A 20,551-nucleotide genomic window follows, 5' to 3' on the forward strand; every position below is an offset into this window, starting at 1 on the left:
CTTAATTTCCACAGTCTGTTTCACAAAACTTTTTAATGGCACTAATCAATTAGTCTTGCATGTGTGCACGCTTCTTCTAAATTGGGAGATCCAATTTATCTCTACCATACTTAGCACAATGCAAAAACCTCAATACAAGATGAAAAACTGATGAAGTAATGAATAATCAGTCAATTTCCTTTTAGTATAGTGGGCAAATAGCCTAAATGCTTCCTGGCATAATAAAACAATTACCTAGTATCTATCCAGGTTATTCAAAATGTGTACATGATGAAATCATATTTAGTCCACTGCTTCACAAAGCAAAAATTAGAATAGTTCAGAAAGACTATCATCAAAATGGTTAGGAAAACTCAAGTTTAGTAATTAAAGAGTTAGTCTAAGTTACTTAGAAAGTTTACTCAATATGAACAATTCAGTATCTTGCAAATCCTGAATGCTACATTACTGTGGAGATAAATATATAGTCTTAATACAGAACATCATCTTTCACTGTTCTCATGGATGGGTTTCTAAAATACAAGTTTGAGTACACCACTTATTTTTAAAAATCCTTCAATGACTTCCTAAATTCTTTAGGAAGCATTCAAAGCACTAATCCCACCTTTAGGGCATCACCATCTTTCCAACATCTATAAGAGAATCTCCTGGCACTTCTTTTATTGTTTTGTTTTGTTTTGTTCTAGTAGTAGGTGGACACAATACCTTTATTTTATTTATATGTGGTGTTAAGGATCGAGCCCATGGTCTCACGCATGCTAGGCAAGTGCTCTACCACTGAGCCACAACACCAGTCCTCCTGGTACTTCTTGACTTTCAAATTTCTTCTTTTGGGAGCATAAATTAATTTTAATATATTTTCTACAATTTACAAAATAAATTTCAAAATATTTTATAATCAAAATCAAATATTCAAAAAGATTTTGTGGAGGTAGAAAGATAGTCTGATGTCACTTGAGAGTTTTGTCTAATCATGACAAAATACCCATACTGACCTGACATCTAAAACTAAGATTAAAATAAACTCCTTTTATAATATTGACTATTTTTAAATGAAACAGCATTTTTGTGAAACTATATTTTTAAAAAAATTTTATTGGTACATTACAATTATACAAAATGGCAGAGTTGTGACATATTCATACATGCGCATAACAGAATCTGATCAATTTAATTTCCCCTTCCCTTTGATCCTCCTCCTTTCCTCTACTGGTCTCGCTTGTTTTCATGAGATTACCTTCACCCCCTTTTCCCTATTTTTCTCTCTAGTTTCTCATACATGAAAAAACATACAGTCCTTGATTTTCTGAGTCTGGCTTATTTTGTTAACATGATCAGTTCCATCCATTTTCCTGCACCTGACATAATTTCATTCCTCTTTATGGCTGAATAAAATTCCATCCTGTATATACATCAAATTTTCTTTAACCATTTATCTGTTGATGGACACCTAAGTTGGTTCTATAACTTGGCCACTGTAAACTGTGCTGCTTGCTATAAACATGTGTATGCATGTATCATTACAGTATGCTGAGTTCTGTTCTTTTGGAAAAATACTGAGGGATGATATAGCTATTGATTCTCAAATTTTAGCCCTTTGTGTTTTGCTCTCTGCTTGGAACATTCTACTTCACCTCTTCTTCACAAAACTCTTCATTCTTCAAATTTGGAGTCTGGCTGAATACTATAGAACTTACTCTAATGGTACGGATCATGATTATGTTTATGTAGCTGGAATATTGGGTTTTTACAGCCTCAGAGACAAGCATAGTCCCAACTTTTGTTGAATGAAAGTAAATAAATGTTCTGCAACTCTTTCCTCTCTCCTTTAAAAAACAATGACAAGAAACATACCAGCATGAACTTTCTTTATTATTTTTCTCTTATTTTGAGGCTCTATTTGATAACAACAAACTATAAAAGCAGCAAGAAAAAAAGGAATCCCACTTAATTGCTAGCTCCCTTCAGAATGAGGCCCAGACAAAAAACCTGAACTCCTTCCAACACGATTCACAGGCAATATACCATTTAACTGTACACTATCTTGCACAGTTCTCTAATTGTGAGAGTTCTATATGTGTTGCCAATAATCCCTAAGTTCTCTGGGGGCAGAGACATGTATCCTATTTTTCATAATTCCTCACAAAGCCCAATATCATTAAGGAATCTGCTGGTAAGTGGAAGGTGGTTTGAAATCATGAAATCATGAAGGTATCTACTGGTAAGTGGAAGGTGGTTTGATTCTTTAGAGTTCAATCTTAGTAAAGATCAAAATTTTCTTATACTCTTTAGGGCTGAATAAATCACTATAAAAGCATGCAATTTCTTGAACATGCCATATTATAATAATATAAAAAAGACACTTCACAGATACTCTGAAAGGTCAAATAATTTAATGCACACCAGGAAGCTTTTACAATGCTATTTTTTTTTTTTCTTTCTATAACAGTAGAAAGTGCTCTCATAGCACTTTCCACAACATAGGAATGACTTCTAGTGGCTTATAAACCCACTCAGCACCTGGCACTGTGTTATATGTTCATTAGCACCTGTTGTAATTCTCTATGCTCAATTATATCATCAAAGATGAAAACAGGCAAAAGAACCTATTTAATAACACATAATCTATAAAAACATAAATCAAAATGAAAAAATCGACTTTACTAAAACAAAAAAGAAGGTAGAGATATTAATAGTGGCACTGGGAGGCTCTAATACTAATTTTCAAAACTTTTTCACATTGGAAAAGTGGGTGTGTCTGTGTGTTTGTTTTTTGTGTCCCCCCCCCACCCCAGCACTGGGGATTGAACCCAGGGGTACTTTGCCCCTAGGCTACACTCCCATTCCTTTTTGTTTTTGTTTTTTAAATTTTGAGACAGAGTTTTGCTAAGTTGCTGGGACTGGCCTCAAACTTCAGAATCTCCTGCCTCAGGCTTCCTAGTCACTGGAGCTTACAGGAGTGTGCCACCATGCTTGGGAAAAAGTCATTTCTTTAATTATGATGGCTTAGTTATTCATTGTTGTAGATGAGAAAAACTGTCCTTTACTTCCAAGATGTTAGGAAGAAAGTGCTCTGAAGATAATGAAATGAAGCCCTTAACAAATATATTTTTGTGAAAATATTTTCCTTGCTTTACTTTGAATAAGTAATTAAAATTTTCTGATTTATTTTATTTTATTTTTTTAGTTTTTTGAACCTTTATTTATTTATATATGGTGCTGAGAATCAATCCCAGTACCCCACACGTGTCAGGCAAGTGTTCTACCACTGAGCCACAACCCCAGCCCGTTCTGATTTATTTTAAATCCTAAATGTCAGCATTTGATTTTAAAAATATCAAGCTATCTAAGAAAAGAATAAAATGAAAAAAGTAATTCACCTACTGCCAGAGAAATGGTATTAAAATTTCTAATATTCTACTATTGCTGGTTCTAGTTAGTACCAGTTCCAAAGACAGATACTTGTGAGGCAGGGTTTTCCATCTGTGGGGTTAGTAACTTCATGATGTATAGATAGTAACTCAACTTTACTGGATCATGACTACCACTAATTTTTTTTGGTGGTGCTGGGGATTGAACCCAGGGCTGTGTGCATGCAAGGCAAGCACTCTACCAACTAAGTTATCTCCCCAGCATACCATTAATTTTTAGTAAGAAAAAAGAAAAAAAAATGAGAGGTAACACTCAATTCAGTTGAGTGAATGAGTATTCAGGGATTATATGTGTATATAAATGTGAGTTTATATATGAGGTAGAGATTTTTAAAAATCCTAATATAAATGCTGAACACCTTTCTTACTCTTCCTTCTTTTCAACAGATAACAGAATGCTATGTAACAGTGAGCAGCATTATGCAAACATGCATTTTACTCTGGCTTTATTTTCCTTTCCTCACCTGTTGAAATTCATTGTTACTTTGATTTCAGATTTGTTTTTGTTCCCAAGGTTGGTAGAATAAACTTTATCTTAAATAATTTTAAATGTTTTGGTAATTTTAATAATCAGGGTTAGCATAAAATTTATTATCTATTCCAAGTCATTTATGAGAGTAAAAGAGGAGCTGTAATTCAGCTAAGACAAGGCCAAACCACTATGTAAAATCTATTAATAATTCAATAAGACTGTTCTTAGCCAGGTGTAGTGGTATACAACTATAATCCCAGCAACTAGGGAGGCTAAGACAGGAGGATCCTAAGTTCAAGGCCAACTTCAGCAATTTAGGGAGACCCTACCTCAAAATTAGAAAATGGAAAAGGCTAGGGATGTGGTTCATTGGTAAAGCACCCCTGGGTTCAATTCCTGGCACCAAATAAATAAATAAATATTATTAGGCACAAAAGCAAACTGAAAATAAAAAGTCCAAAAGCATTTAATATGAACTCTACCATGAAATTTCTGATTTTTAATGAAATTTATGTTTTCATATGACTCTAAACAGAATCAGAAAAAAAAATTTATGTGAGCATGTAAAATATTAGTCTAAAAGATCCATTAAAAAAACAGGACTGGGGGTATAGCTCAGTGGGAAAATGATTGCCTAGCATGTGCAAAGCCCTGGATTCAATCCTCAGGAGCACACACATAACAAAAAAACAAAAAGAAGAACACAACAACAACAAAAAACAGCTTCATAAATGATCTACAACTGAAGATACAGAAAAACTGTTAAGCAACTTATTTGAAACTCTTCAATGAAAATAATCTGGGTCAGTTCTGGGCGAAATCATAATCTGTGAAATTTATTCTATTTTGATAATTTAACCCTAGTATTTTCAATTCTAAATATTTCCTACATTTTTTATCAGTTCCTTTTATTAACATTAGGGAGGGTGGATTCTAATTTATACTTGTGACAACAGAATTAGCTTTGATGTTAAGCAATTCTTGTGTCTTAATTATCTTCTACTAATATGAGGGCTCCTTGGTCTCCTGATTCCTAGTTCTGTATTCTTTCACTTCTTTTTTATTTAAATTTTCTGCCACAGGAATGGTACATATAGGACAGCTTTTGGGTGATATGCAAAGCCTATATGTACAAAATATTTATCTGTGGATGAATAAGCACATGTTACTGAGAAGGGACTCTTTGCTTTCATAAAATTCTTAAAAGCAATCAGTAACACCTCTCCCTCACCAAATTGAGAACTATCAAATTAGAATAATTTGAGTTATCAGCAAAAAAGGTATTTTGGGAAGCAGAGGGATATTCTTTTCAGTATATTCAAGAATATTTGGAGAAATACAAGATGGGAGGAATATTTCCTCACCATCAAGAGGCTACTAGTTCCCATAAAAGTGGTCAAGAGAGCAGGTGGTTTCTCACATAACCAAACAGAACTTTAGCCTAGAGATAACTAAACTTTTTCTTTAAGAATGGATCATACAACTAAAGATCCACATGAATGAAAGCTAGTTGAACTCAAAACACACATATTAGACATTCTTATGGAGGTTTTATTTTTATTTTTCCACTTTTTCAATTTTGTGATGTATTAACGTAAGGTTTAATAAAAATGAATTTGCATTTTATTCATCAAAATAGCATCTGTACATATCTATGAAAAACTGATGCTTGATACTCATATGAATTAATGAATTCCTTATAATAATCCAATACCACTGCTTTATACCAGTCATAATGACATGGGAAAAAAATAAATATATGGAGCTTATAAATAAAATTCTCCATTTAGGAAACAAAAAACTTTAATAAACTAAATAAAAACTTCCTAGCTGGCATGAATAAGTATCAAAGACATCTATGTAGCTCTAATGGTTAAGAAGATTTAAAATATCAGGACAAAATGCTTCAGAATTTCTACAGAAAGGAAATATAAATCTTTGTTTTTCTTAAAAAAAGATGAGTATTGGTTGTAGAAAATACCATCCTAAACTTTCTTCAGGTGTTCATTTCCCTTCTTTCTGCCTAAGACTGTCATACACTTTATCTTCTAACACTCAGTAGATTTTGGATAGTATTTAACTAATGATATTTTAAAACCAATATACATTTTTTCCCCTTAATGGTCTAGTCTGTATTCTTATTCATTCTATATTATTTTTCTCCCTGATAATTTTTAAAATAAAAGGTAATGTCATTACCAGTTATTTATAAACAACTAACTAGTTCTATGTTTTGAAGGATTTTCAGATGAGGTAAAGCAATTTTTTTAAAAAATTTCAAAAATCTGCTTGAATAGTTAGACTGATACAGCATCACAAGCCCTCCAGAGTTTAAATTAGGTTTAACTATTTTGGGGGGTTGTTTTTCTAATCAGACTCTTTTTTAGTCTTCACCAGAATGCTCCCCACCTTAAACCCAACTTCATTTTATAATTTTCTATTGCTTTCATTCTAAAATAAGAAATCCAAGAAAAAGACCTCCTGTATATGATAGAGAATAATCACTAAAAACAAATATCTAAGAGAAGATAATCTTGATTTGAATTTCAATTTTGCTATTCATTAATTATATAACTTCAAACGGTTGAAGTTTTCCAAGTCTTAATTTCCTGTGAAATGGAATTAGAACACCTACAACCCACATGGTTGCTTACTAACTGTTATGCATATATACTTCATTGCATTGTACCTGAAATACAGCAAATGTTCAATAAAGATCATTGGCTACGATAACATTAGGGATGATTTCCCATTCCTATCTTCTCTTATTTTCATTGCCTTCTACCTTCAATGTGTGCAATCAACTTTCAAGTCTGATGAAGGTGGGGGTATATAAAATTTATAACCCCACAATAGGAGCCTGAATCCAATAAAGTAAAATTCACTATTCCCTTCCTTTTAATATAAATGATCAAGAGTCGTCCTTGTCATTTGTATATCAAGTCAAGGAATAAAGCAAAGAAGTAGAAGAAAAAAGATGCCAATATGAATAGAAATGTTTCTTTGGCAGCAAGAACATATTAGATGTTAAGTCATAGGACATAAGGAAGAACTAAAAGGTTAGGAAAACATTAGCCAGAAAAAGCGGAAGATAGTGATCAAAAAGAGCAGGAGAAACAAGATTGGAAATAGAATTTTAGGCTAAAAGGTCTACATAGTTTTATTTAGGGGGAAAAAGGGTTATTTTAAGATATAAAAGAAACTGGAATTTGCTGATATACAGTAGCCTGAAAGACTATAAAAGAAAGAGCAAAGCATTTGCAGGGTCTAAGAAGTATATTACATATGAGTAGGTCAACAAAATTTTCACAAACACGGAGTATGAAGAGGTATCTGCAAGGTTGGGCTAGCCAACCAAAAATAACACAGAAATATGCATGTTAACACTTACATGTATATCTTTATTTACTAATCCTAAATGTAGTTTAGGAGCATTAAAAGTAAAATCTATTCAGTTGTCACACTGGGCCATCATTATGGACTACCCTTTCAAAGATCTGATCTATAGACTAATAAAAACTCATTAGTTTAGTTTTCTAATCAATTCTACGTATTTGAAATTTCACTGTAATTTCCTTTTCTAATGAAGCATTTCTAAGACAATCCTGTATGTATGTATGGTATGTATTTTTTTTCTTACCAAAGAGAGGTGTCTTAATGGACTCTAATAAAAAGAAATTTTTAAAAAATAGTATAATTTAAAAATCAATGGGATTAATGTAGACTCAAAAGTTCTACATCTCTAATGGGTTATTTTTTTTCCCCAAATCAAGTCAATATGATCCAAATGAAAAAGAATCACTTGCTTAAAATTATATCTAAGTTTACAAGTTGCTGAAATTTAATGTGTATTCAGACTCAACTACTGCTTACGAAAGAAAGTTATAAATATCATCTGAATTAGCACCAGTCTGGTGAGAAAAAAAAAAAGTGTATTGTATCAAACAGACTTGCTGTGATATCTGTTCAAACATACCTGTACCAGTCAAAAGTCCAGCACTCTTCTTTCGTGCATAAGCGCGTAAGTGGTTGGACAGGCTAACAGCACTTGTAAACGTCGTATTGCAATGCACACATGTTCTAAGCTTCACAGGCATACCTATCATTCAAAAGAAAACTATAATCCAGTTCTCACTTCAAAAAGTGAAATTTTCTTAGCTTAAAAGCTTGTAGAAAAGTACCACAATAAAGATGGCTTAAAAAACGTTCATGAATTAGCTTAAACTTAAAATAAAAAGGGGGAATTAAGTTAACTATTAGTATTTTGTAGTTAGTATTTAGAGCCAAACCATGCTCTCTGGAAAGGTTAAAGAGGAGTGACTTGAACCTCTAAGCTCCTCTGAATTTAACACCTATTATTTACTTTCTTGCAGATTTCTGTGTTACGCAGATCATTTCCTAAACCTACTAAAATACAATCCTGTGATTTGAACAGCACAGTTCTGTTGAGAAGTTTCAAAGCTTACAACATTACCAATAAAAAAAATTAAAAAGTCTAGTTGACAAAGTGGTAATTAAAGTGTTTTACCCACAAAACCGTAAAAGGCTCCATACTAAATTAGGTTTTCTGATGAAGGCTGGAAGAAAAGGTGGTAAAACACACCACTGAACAGCTGTTAGACACAACATTTTATTCAGGGCATTTTATGTTCATTACTTTGAATGCGCAATCAATAATGAAAGTTAATGATTTGAAGTTTTTTGTTACAATCTTTGTGCTAAATAAATGATCAACAAGCTAACATCTTACTCATTGCAGTTAAGAAAACATGTTCAAACAATAAACTCAGAACTTCTCAAACAACCCTCACTCCCCCAACATGTTTCAATTGGTTTCTTCTACATTACTGTGATAGCCACAAGTATGCTTTATGTCTATGAAGTGTACTGCTTCTTAGTCAATACAGCTAACACATATTCCCTGCATTTTATTCTTCTGAAAAACACAGGAAGCTATTGACTTTGAAAGACTATCTTTGTATGAAAGAGCCACAAGTCCCTATCAGAAAAATCGCTTTTCAGACCACTTAAAATACAAGTACTCTTTCCTTAAATCAAAACTGCATTACAAATATTTGAGATATCCCATGTCTGCCGAAAGTAAACAAAACAGTATATAATTACAGTAACTAAATTATTATTCATTGGCCAATTATTACCTCAAACACACTAACCTGGGGCTCAATCATTAAGACCAATCTATATAAACCTTCAACACTCTTAACCTCCAAAAGAAACCTATCAAGAGACTTAAAATTCTTCTAGTCAAAACATACATATCAGACCCTGCAACACCAAATAAGTCTTGATTACTTTATCTGCCACATCATTTGCCAATACACACAGAATACTCCTTCAAAAGAGAAATACTATTTGGTGAACAAGCACTAAGCTAAATCATCTGTCCGTTCCCTTGGAACACTGCTATAAAATAAAAAAGCCCAAACAAACATGTTTTATACTCACAATAGTTCTCCAAAACCAAACTATCCCACAATATGATGAAGAAATCAGAGAGGGAGTGCTTCTTTGAGTTAATCACAACATACAACAGACACCAATCCATTCAGTTTATAGAGCCCATTTTGTTTTGTTTTACCTAAGCAGTGAGAAAACGAATAGCTAAATCTTGAAAACACATCACTTTGGAACACTGGCAAAAATATGACAAAAGTTTGCCTTTTTTGTAATACTAGGCTTTTGAACAACATCAACTTTCCATTCATAACCATCCTTGAGCCATAGCAAATTTTATTTTTACAGATCAGCTTTTTATTTTTGTTTGTGATTTTCTTTTGCATTTGTTCTCACCTTACATTCAGACCAAGAAATAAGGCACAGACTCAGTGCTGATGAGCATCAACTGATGAGTTATACAGAAATGACAGTAGAATAATCAATCTGTTCTGCAAAAAAAGCAGCTTAATAAGATTGAGAAAGTATTTTCCACAAATATTCCATTAAAGAAAGCACAACTGAACTGTGTTAAAATTAAAAAGATAGTCATGAATGTCCTCTTACCTGAGTGCATAGTCAAATCCATTTTTTGTGGTTGATACATCAACGGACTGTCTTCATTTAATGGAAGAACACATTTCTGAACAAATCTCTTTCTTGCTGTCTGATTATGGATCTTTTGAGGAGAAATAGCAGAATTTCTTTCTTCTCCCATCCTTTTATTTTTAAGAAGTTCTATCAGTGTAAGAGACTGATTCTTTTTTCCACTAGGAAGTTCAGGTTTTGTTTCATCATATTCATTTAAGAAATTCAGCCCTTCTTCCTCAGATGCTGACACTGACAGAGCTTCAGTCTTTAGGCCATTACGGTATGCTTCAAGAGGTATAACATTTTGAGATAGAAAGTCATCACCTGATGCAAGTTTTTGAGCTACAAATGGTCTAGGAATAATACGACGACTGTTCAATGCCTTTAAGATTTTTTCATATTTTTCTTCATTTTGCATCATTTCATTCAGAACACAGATTGGAGATTTATGAGCATCCCATTTGGTCTTTCCAAGTCTTTTGAGGTGGCCTCTAACGTGATTTGATAATCCAATTTTAGTATCAAACCAACCACCACAAAGCTGACAAGTATGTTCAGAAGTGGTTTCAGATTTCTCTATAGCTAAAAAAAATTTTTAAGAGTAATATCAGAATTTTTTTTAAAAACTGACCACCCTAAAGTGAATTACCTCTGAAATATAAAATTGTGATTCTAATAAAGACCAAATCCAGAAAAAACTTTCAAATCCTCTGAATTTGAATACAGATACATTAGCCCAAATCAACCACACAAAAACTTACCTTTTCTAACTCGCTTAACAGGTGTCCCTGTGCCAGTTCTTTTGAAATGTTGCATTTTGTCACTTGTGGCTATTTGTTCTGGTGATACAACATGACGGGCTTCATAGCTTAATCCTGCTCTGTGAAGATGTCCCCGGACATGATTTGACAACCCAACACCTGTTTCAAATGTTGCGGGGCAATAAGGACACGATTTCTTTTCAAGAGACAAATCAGTCCAATGAAAAACAGAACTATGCTTTGACAATGAAGATTCTGCATTTTCTAAATGCTGAGGATCATGTATCTCATGTAAAAAGTTGTTAGTTCCAGCATCTTCATAATATTCAAAATAAAAGCCATCATTTTGATCATAATTAAGGGTAGGATTTTCTCCAGGTTCCTGACCTTCCACCTTGCTTTTAAATAGAGGGAATAAGTTTACATGTTCTTGATTAAGATCATTATAGGTTTCATCTTCTATGGCCTGTGTAGTGTAGTCACCTAGCTCAACATTCTCCCAGGAACTATCATCTTCTGTTTCATAACTATCTTTCTTTTCAGCAGAATTAAGTTTTTGCAAAACAACAACAGTCATTTTATGTAAGAAATCTGGATAGCTATCTAAGTCTTCTCCTTCAACAGAACCTTCCTTCTTAGATTCCTTAACTACTCGTTTTACAGCTACACGCCTGTGGTCTTTGAAGCTTTCCGGCCTTTTGTTGTCTGGGTTATGAGGATCTGAAATGAAACTATTGTGAGAATTACTTGATGATGAATACAGATGTAAAGAATTTAATGAACTAACTTCTTTTTTGAAATGCAGAGGATATGATTCACCTGATTTTTTGATCATCCTGTAGTTTTCATACTTGTGTCTATGTAAATAGTTGCTATTTGCCTTGGCATTAGATTTTTCTTTAGTTGCTTGATGAAGATACTTAGGTTTTTGGTCAATGCTGCTTTTAATTGTTCCAGTCTTGTGAGAAGAGTTGTTTTGACTGCACATGTTTACACCTGACTGGGCAATGCTTTTCCGAGCTTTTTGTATTCTATGTGGCCGCTTATGGAATTTTGAAAAATTACTTGATTGTGAGCTTGATCCAAATGTTCGTTTCACATCTTGTTTTAAAGCAGAGTTCTTTGGAAATGTGGTTGACTGTTGTTTAATTAATGGTTTAGTGCTACCGATATCTATGGGTTCTTCAAGAACGTCACTTTTTCTTTTATCAAGTCCAACAGGACTACCAAATGAATCAACAGATGATGAGGAATGCAAGTATTCCATGTGCTTTTTTAAAATACTTCTAGCTGAAGTGGTGAAAGGGCACATCTTACATATGTATGTAGATGCCTTTTTGGATGATCCTGTAACAGAGTCTTTCATAAAAGTCTTTTTTTGTGTTTTCCTCTGAGTTATGTCAGAATTGACTATCGGGCATTTTACCACTGCTCCATGGACAACACCTCGATGGCATTCCAATTCATTTTCTGTTACTGCCATGAAGTTACACTCTTCACAGCAATAGTACCTTTTATCTTTTTCATGGGTTTTAGCATGCTGTACAAATGTTTTAGGGCAATTGGTACCAAACACGCACTGAGGACATTGCAATCGTGCACTTCTTCCTTCATCCTGAAGTTCTTTCAATTCACGAATTTCCTCCATCAACTTCTGTCTTCTTTCTTGGTGAATAATCATATGTTTTAGAAGTGAATTGCGATCTCGAAATGTCCGTCCACATTCTCGACAAGCATATGGCCTTGGGACATTAAGATGGCGAAAGTGACTATTCCCATCTAAATGATACATCATATGCCTGTGGAGGTGCTTTTTCTCCCTAAAATTCACATTGCACTTTGTACAGGGGTAGAATGATGGCTCTTCAGTACTAAAAGTAGCAGGTGACTCAGAATCACTCTCTTCACATTTCTTTTTTAAGGTATTTGAAATAAAAGTGCTAGTATGAACAGGTGAACTGTCTTCTCCACATTTATCTGGGTTATAAATTAGATGTTGAAAAGCATCTACAGATTCCAAATCTTCATCAGTTGATTCAGGCTTGACTTTTGATAATGTGTATTTCTGTGAGTCTATTGCTTGTACCTCTTCATTCTGTTCCAGAAATTCAACTTCTAGCATTTTTGATTTACTGGGTACACAGTTAGAATCACTAAAGCAATCTTCCGTATAACGAGTTATCTTGCTTACATCCATTTTTCGCTTTCTCTTTTTTTCTAGACCTACTTTAGAGTGAACTGGAGTTTTATCCACTGTTTCTTCATTAGTCATAAGAAACTGAATGAACTCTTTTTGGGGATCCCAGTTTGCATCATTTTCTGACCTATATTCATCTGTACCTGAGGAAATTCCTGTTACTGTATTAACACAATCATTTTTCACCAATATATCTTCACTATCCTCACCCACCTCTACTTGATTTATTAAAGTGCTATCTGACTTTATATTACTCCCTACTGAATTTTGAATGTCACAACCAACTGAAGCAGAGGTAGGTAGTTTTTTAATGGAATGGGTTGGATTCTTAGTATGTGCTACATCTGATAACAAAAATAGAACTTGATGTTGACTCGCTTTTTGTGGTGTAGACAGCTGAAGATCAGCTGCTACCTTCAAAGTAGAACAAGAATCTGTTGTTGGCTGATCCACAGGCTGTCCAGTGGTTAATGAAACACTGCCTTTATTCATACTGGAAGTTTTAGTTAAGGAGTGTGAAACTGGTCCATTAACAGTAGCTCCTTTAGGTAAAGTTAAGTTTTCACTAGAAACAGTAGGAGCACCAGCATGTATGAACAGAGTAGACTGGCCTCCACTTAAGGCTTTTTCAGATTTGTCCTTTGACAGTTCTTCAGGCAGAGTCAACGTATTGTTTTTCTGAAACGTTGTTTGACAATCTTTTGGTTTATGAACTCCACTCTCTTTCTCTGAGATAAAACTGTTGTCATCTAGGAGTTCTTCTTTAGCACCAGTAATATCGGTGTTTATCTTCAAATCATCCATATTGTTGGCAAGCCCATTTAACACATTTAGTCTAGAAAATGGAAAACAAAAATTTAGATTTGCATGAAAAAAAGTACTATTAGAAAGTATGGAGAGTTGAAAATATACATTTTTTATTAGCTTTATTTTCTATTCTTTATATTGAGATCCTAATAATTTTCTAATAATATAGGAACTTTCAAATAATTGAAACATTTTAAATGTATTTCAAAGTTCAACACTGTTGTTTATGCTAGGCAATAATTCAATGCTGCATACATAAAAAATGTCTAGGGAAATGCAACATACATTCACACAATAAAAATGAATATACTACAGAATGAAAACAATTAAAACCCAAATGTAAACTGCTAATGAAAGAAAATTACTTCACTGAAGTAGATTAGGGACAATCATGCTATACTACAAAATAGTCCGAATTATCAAATACTAGAGATAAGTTTTGTAACTTAAAAGCTCATTCCTGGAAAAAGGTAACAAAATACTACCCGGTAAAGAACTTTATCTGAATGAACGTATTTGCTATCAACATCAATGACTCATCAATAAAACAGTAATTTTTATTTTTAAAATATTTAAGACTCCTTTGTTCTTAAGATGGTTAATGTTCTAAAATTCTCCTAACTATAAAAATGCTTTATTCAAAGGGTTTCATTCATTCCTTATTCAGTTTATCCTTGATTCTACATTTATAAGTTAAAATTAATGAAGTTTTATGTTAAAATTTCATGCTCTGAATTCCCAAATTCTAGGCATTCTCTAAAAGCAGTTATTTCTTTTATGAGCTGATAGTCTAGGGCAGCGGCCTAAAAGCATATATTTTTAGGTTATTTCATATAAAATACAGATACTTTTTTTTCAAAGCATTTGTGATAATATAGTTAATCATTTTAAGACAGCACAATATTTTTTAAAAACAAGAGACTTATGAATATTTGGGAGATACTCATACCAAGGCTGAATTTATTGTCCTACTATGAAGAGTTTCCTGGCACCCTGTTCTTATCCTGCTCTTAGAAATAGCCACATTATACTGGCATGGCTATCTTCTTTAAAGAATGAAAACTCTTTCGGAGAAGAGGCTAACAACCTGTCACCGTCATTTTTCTAGAACCTAGCACAGTACATGGCATAGGTGCTTGGGCCATATACGTTGAATGAATAAAAATTGTTGTAAAATCAAAGTAAAAGTTCCTAAAGTATAAAACTAGTTTTCTTTCTACAGAATTTGTATACTTCATTCTAGTAAGACAAGTTCTATTATAGTTCTGATTGCTTCATTAAGCAATTATAGCAAAGCCCTCCAATAATTTTTTATGTACCACTTAAAGAACTCCTTATCTGGCAAACCCAGGTGTTAATTAAAGCACTAGAATTAACTTCATACTTCGTTTCTTCTGGTACAGTATTAAGTGTGGTTTATTTATTGAACACTTGTGTGTTAACCACTGCTCTAATATTAGAGATACAGTAGTAAATGACTTAGACTAGATTTCTGCTCCTGATAAACAATAAATCCTTCACACTTTTCTACTTTTAATTTGTATAGTGAATAATACTACTTTAAGACAGCAGGACTTCATAATCCAATATTTAGAAATGAAGACATTTTAAATAAATTTCAGTATTTCTACTATCCTTTATGGTATCGATTTCATGCTTTGTAAAACATTAAATCTGATTCAAGAATAAAAGGTTTCTAATAACATTTTCCATATTTCATAACATAGGACAAACACTCAAATATCTTATTCTTTCCACAAAATGTTTAATACAAATATTACAACAATTCCAAGTATCTTTTTTGCCATTTTTATATCAACACTCATTATTCTACATCTCTTAGGTTTTAAAAATTCTGCTTTTAAGATTGGTAAACTTTCACAGTAATAAAAATAGACTTCCAATAAGATCATATTCAATGATATCACCCCAAAATGGTGCTAATGCAGCACCCAGCAGGAGACTCTACATCACAAACCCAGAAGTTAAAACTGGGCAGCACATAAACATGTGTTAGGAAGTAGTGTGCAAATGTCAATGAAAAGAAAAGCAAGCTCTGATGCTACACTATTACCCATTCTTGATATTTCTCATTAAATAAGATAGAAAAGTAAAATGTCTCAATAGTAACCATCTCAAACAGCTGAAATTAATGACAGTTTTTAAAAAACTAGTCTGAAAAACACTTTTTGTTCCTCTTTATTATAATCACAGAGATAGACAAATATATGCTCAATTTGAAAGCCTATATTAGCTTTTCTCAACAGGAAGCGACGTTGCTAACGAAGTGGTAAATTCAGTGTTAATGAGTGGCTTCACTGTTACCACCTCAGAGGTAAAACCTTCCATGTTCTATGTTCTACCCATCTGTTCTGGTGTTAGAGGTTCAGAGATGGAACAGACGCTTCCCATTTAAAGCAACTTCATTGATACCCCCTGAACAGCAGGGTGACAAACTATGAGAATATCATGTCGGCTTGAAGACTGCATCCTCATTACCAGAATAAGGGTTTTACAAGAGCTCTTCATAAGTTCACATTCTAAAGACACCAAACTGCTTTGCTCAAAACCACAGAAAAAATACATGCACAATAGACACTGTTACAAATGATTAGGAAAAAAAGTAAATTATATGTTGTTAAAATATATAAAATTAGGACTTTCCAGATCAGTTTTCCTTCACAACTACATAATGAAATAAGGCACAGTTGCCCACAAATTAATAATTATTTCCACAAAAAAAGTAGTTATATTTTTATAAATAAGTGGTGACAAAGCAGCACATTAATATTGAAAATCTGCATCAGCTAGAAAATATGCTTTAAGAAAATGACTTGGTCAGCTAGTATTTTAGGAACAATCAAAAATTTTCTTAGTTTAATTTTCAGAATATATTCTAATTATAAAAATGTTACAAATGTACTTGTTCTTAATAATAGTATTCAAGACTCAGAGATGTTGTACTGAGATACAATGAAAAATAATGGATCATCAAACCCTACACTGAATAATCTAGAAGCTTGACATTTATCTCCCTACATTCACAGAGGCTTATGTAGCATCCAGGTAAGAAAGCATTTGACCTATAATCTAGTTTTATACTATCTCAACCCATTTTTTCAGTTTATATAGCCAATATACATAACGAGTCATCAATACAAGTTTGTTATTATACTTGAAGATAGGTAGTATTTATGAAGTTTTAAAAAAGGAAGATAATAATTAAAAATAAATTATGTTGTTTAGACACCCTAAATTTCAATTCAACATTCAATTTGCTTGTGTCACTTAGAATCTTTTAAAATAATGTTCAGACACCATTACTAAATCTTTCCTCTTGTATTAAATAATTATAGAAATTTTCTTTTAACTAAATTTAAAGATGTTCTTTTAAAAATTCACACACTTTTTTAAAAGCTGCAAATGGGAATTTAAAATCTACATAAAACATATTTTCAGTATCCAGAAAATTATAATGAGTTCTACAGCTATAACTGCCTCTAGTTATATACTGTGAGCATTAAAAAAAAAAGTACAAAGGTCAGATCTGTCTTCGAGATGACAGATCATCACTTATATGCCTCAAGCTAGACTTATTGTCTCAGAAATCTCAAACATCAGTATTTTTGCAAACTATCAGCACTTGCTATAACACCATCACTACACTACATCTTGAGGTTACTACAGAAGAAATGAGGTGATAATTGCATATTAACATAATTATTCTGTAATCCCTCTGAGCAAGCTTCCTAGGTCACTCAGTAATTCAGATTAGATACAACCTTCCTGTCATCAAATCTATGCTGTCCACTTTCTGTTCATGAATAATTCTTTTTTATAGAAAATTAGCTTAATTTCATTCTTTTATGTACATTATTAATTGTATTTGTTGCAAGCAGGTTAACATTTTGTGGGTACTTATTACATAATGCCAACCTTTGTCATGGAGTATAATTTCACAAAAAATGCAATGCAATCTACCCTCATAAATTATGTTGCCCACTAGTTGAGTTATAGTTAGGATCTGTCAAGTTTTTACAAATGCTATATTTATTTAAATTATCCTTAAGAACGTGTGACAACTTCAGTTAGTAACATGAGACTGGGTCAAAAAGAAAAAAAAAAAATAACTGTCATCATAACTGCAAACTAAATATTAAGTAATAATATTTAAATTACTATGGTATTTAAGCCTAAATATACTATTAACACAATGTACAAAAATGCACAAATCTCACCGAGTATACAACTCAAGAGAAGACAGTATACTATATAATCATATCACATACAGGTAATGTCCTATTCTGCATGTCACAGTGAAATACTAAAAACACACAGACTATTTACCTAGGTAACCAGCATGAGGCTGATTCCAAAAAGCCTGTCATATAATAAAAATGAAGAGACAATTGAGTATGCTGAATCTAACAATTAGCCCATATAACTAACAATCTTCAAATGCTTAAATGTCACACAGGAAGCAGAACACACAATGTGTTCCAGTCATCAAGATGTGGTTTTCATTTCAAGACCAAGAAAAAACTAGAAACAGGAACCATTGCAAAGGGGTACCTTATACAACAGTGAATTGGAAAGGTTTAGCAGGTAGACTGTCAGGAACACAGTACAGAGGAATATGAGGTTGGAGATTAGTAAAATGATTTCTAAGGTTCCTTTTAATATATGCTATAGATGTCTAGCATTTAACACTATTTGAAATAATGAATTAAGAACTAGGTGAGATTTAAACCATAAGCCCATAAAAATATTCTCTAAATTCACAATTACCTGAAATAAAACTGTAAGTTAATTTGTAATCTGTTGATTCTTTTTTTTGAAACCAATGGTGTAGGGATTGAAACCAATGGTGCTTTACCACTGAGTTACATCCCCAGACCTTTTTAATTTTTTTTGAGACAAGGTCTTGCCAAGTTGTCAAGGGTCTTACTAAGTTCCTGAGGCTGATCTTAAACTTGTGATCCTCCTTCCTCAGCCTCCCGAGTTGCTGGGATTACAGGTGTGTACCACCATGTCCAGCTAATTGCTTCTTTTTTGTTTAAGGATTTTTTAAAAATTTAATTATATATATTATATATATAAATTTAATTATATATGTAACTATATATATATGTATGTGTGTGTGTGTGTGTGTGTGTATATATATATGTATATGGTCACAATTTTTCCCTTAAAGGACAAAATGTATATAAAACTGTTTATAAATGTTACACCATGTTAACTGACTTTATTCATCCATTCATAAAATTTTTAAGATTCTTGCATATATTTGGGGAGTAGAGATGGTGAATTATAAATTATATTTAGCCCTGAATGGAGATCTTTCAAATTGCTGGCAAAGCACAGAATGCTTGCATGTGATGTAACTGTACTTAAAAAAATAGATGTTAGTTGCCACATATTCTGTAAATTTTTACCCTGTAAGGTTACAAAAATAGTTTAAAATAAAATTTTTGTTTTTAGTTGTCAATGGATCTTTATTTTATTTATTTATATGTGGTGCTGAGTATCAATCCCATGTGCCTCACACATGCCAGGCAAGCACTCTACCACTGAGTCACAACTCTAGCCCCCAAAAATAGTTTTAAAAGAAAAAACTATAGTATTATTTTATTGGAACTGGCTGGCAGTCTGATAGGGCTAGTCTTATCACCTCACAGCACAACAGTTTATAGAGATGTATGTAGAATTATAACCCTTTATTTTCTTTGTATGAAGCCTTTTAGTACAGATTAACAATCAACTATATAAATATTATTGATATTTTAAAAGACAAAGTTGAGTTGTATTTTGATAATTCACAAACTCTCATGCAAATAAATACTCAGCAAGTAATAAAAATAAAATGATAAAAAGAATTTAACATTCTATGGCAGGGATTTTATTTTTTAAAAAATTTTATTTGTTCTTTTTAGTTATACATGACAGTAGGGCAGGGGATGGTTTTAAAACAAACACTGCCCTATAATGCCTCTGGCAATGTTTTTAAGTATTGTATATACTTAACATATGTAATTGTTGTCAAGAGTTAGAAAAAGTAAAATCATGACACTTCCAACCAGGTAAATGCACTAAATGCAAAGCCTCACATTAACCTTTCAGTTTGGTTTGCAATGAGAAAGAGTGGAAATTTGTATTTTGTTTTGCTTATAGGATTACAAAAATGCTGAAGAAGTGTTAGACTTCATTTTGCTTTTTCACAGAAGACGCATAAAACAGGAACCAGACAGAAATGAAAAGGACCACTGAAAAGTAAATCTGATAGCTCAATATTTAAGCATGATTACATATTCAGATAGCTTTTTATAGATTCTTACAAATATATGCATTGTGTGTATAGTAACAGATAAATGTTCATACTCTGATTAGTTGATTTCTGAGCAATGAAAATACGGCACTAAATGACTAACATGCTGAGATCAGAGGTATCTGTATCATGAAAACTATATTATAGTCAATGCTGATTTCTATTGGTAATACAAAAGAAAAAGTCATTGAGTGAACATCTAAAAGACAAGAAATTACAAACAGAAAAATAAAATACACTGGGCACACAGTATTTTACTGCCCATAGCATGTATCTCTGCCATCACAAACTAATGACCTATATGTGATTTTACTTTGTATCACCACATTACACTAAAATTATTGAACAGTTCTGTTCCTGATTCCATGTTGAATAATGCCATCTTCATTATTCAACAGGCAACTGGTACAAATAGTAAGATACTAATAACACGAGAAAATTTCTACTGCAAAGTATACTAAAAACTAAAAATAAAAGAACATCTTAAGAATTCTGTTATATGATAAACTTTAT

The 20,551-nt window shown here is 32.5% G+C and overlaps 1 protein-coding gene across 14 annotated transcripts in view; it reads right to left on the reverse strand.

The window, feature by feature from the left end:
- The window catches only part of ZNF644 (zinc finger protein 644), a 123,246-nt gene that overhangs the window by 13,190 nt on the left and 89,505 nt on the right, over positions 1–20,551 (reverse strand). For 8 of the 14 annotated variants that reach the window (XM_079144966.1, XM_079144961.1, XM_079144965.1 and 5 more), the window contains 3 exons: positions 10,710–13,741; positions 9,925–10,530; positions 7,880–8,002 (listed from right to left, as the gene is read on the reverse strand). The exons of 4 other annotated variants lie outside the window; for them this stretch is intronic. In XM_079144966.1, coding sequence (XP_079001092.1) covers positions 7,880–8,002; positions 9,925–10,530; positions 10,710–13,710 — 3,730 coding nt within the window. In that variant the 5' untranslated portion in view covers positions 13,711–13,741. Of the gene's footprint in view, positions 1–7,879; positions 8,003–9,924; positions 10,531–10,709; positions 13,742–20,551 lie in introns of those variants that run through there. 2 more of the 14 variants (XM_079144954.1, XM_079144964.1) reach the window with 1 other exon arrangement.

Source organism: Sciurus vulgaris (assembly GCF_902686455.1).
Source record: "Sciurus vulgaris genome assembly, chromosome: 1".
NCBI classification, from domain to species: Eukaryota; Metazoa; Chordata; class Mammalia; order Rodentia; family Sciuridae; genus Sciurus; species Sciurus vulgaris.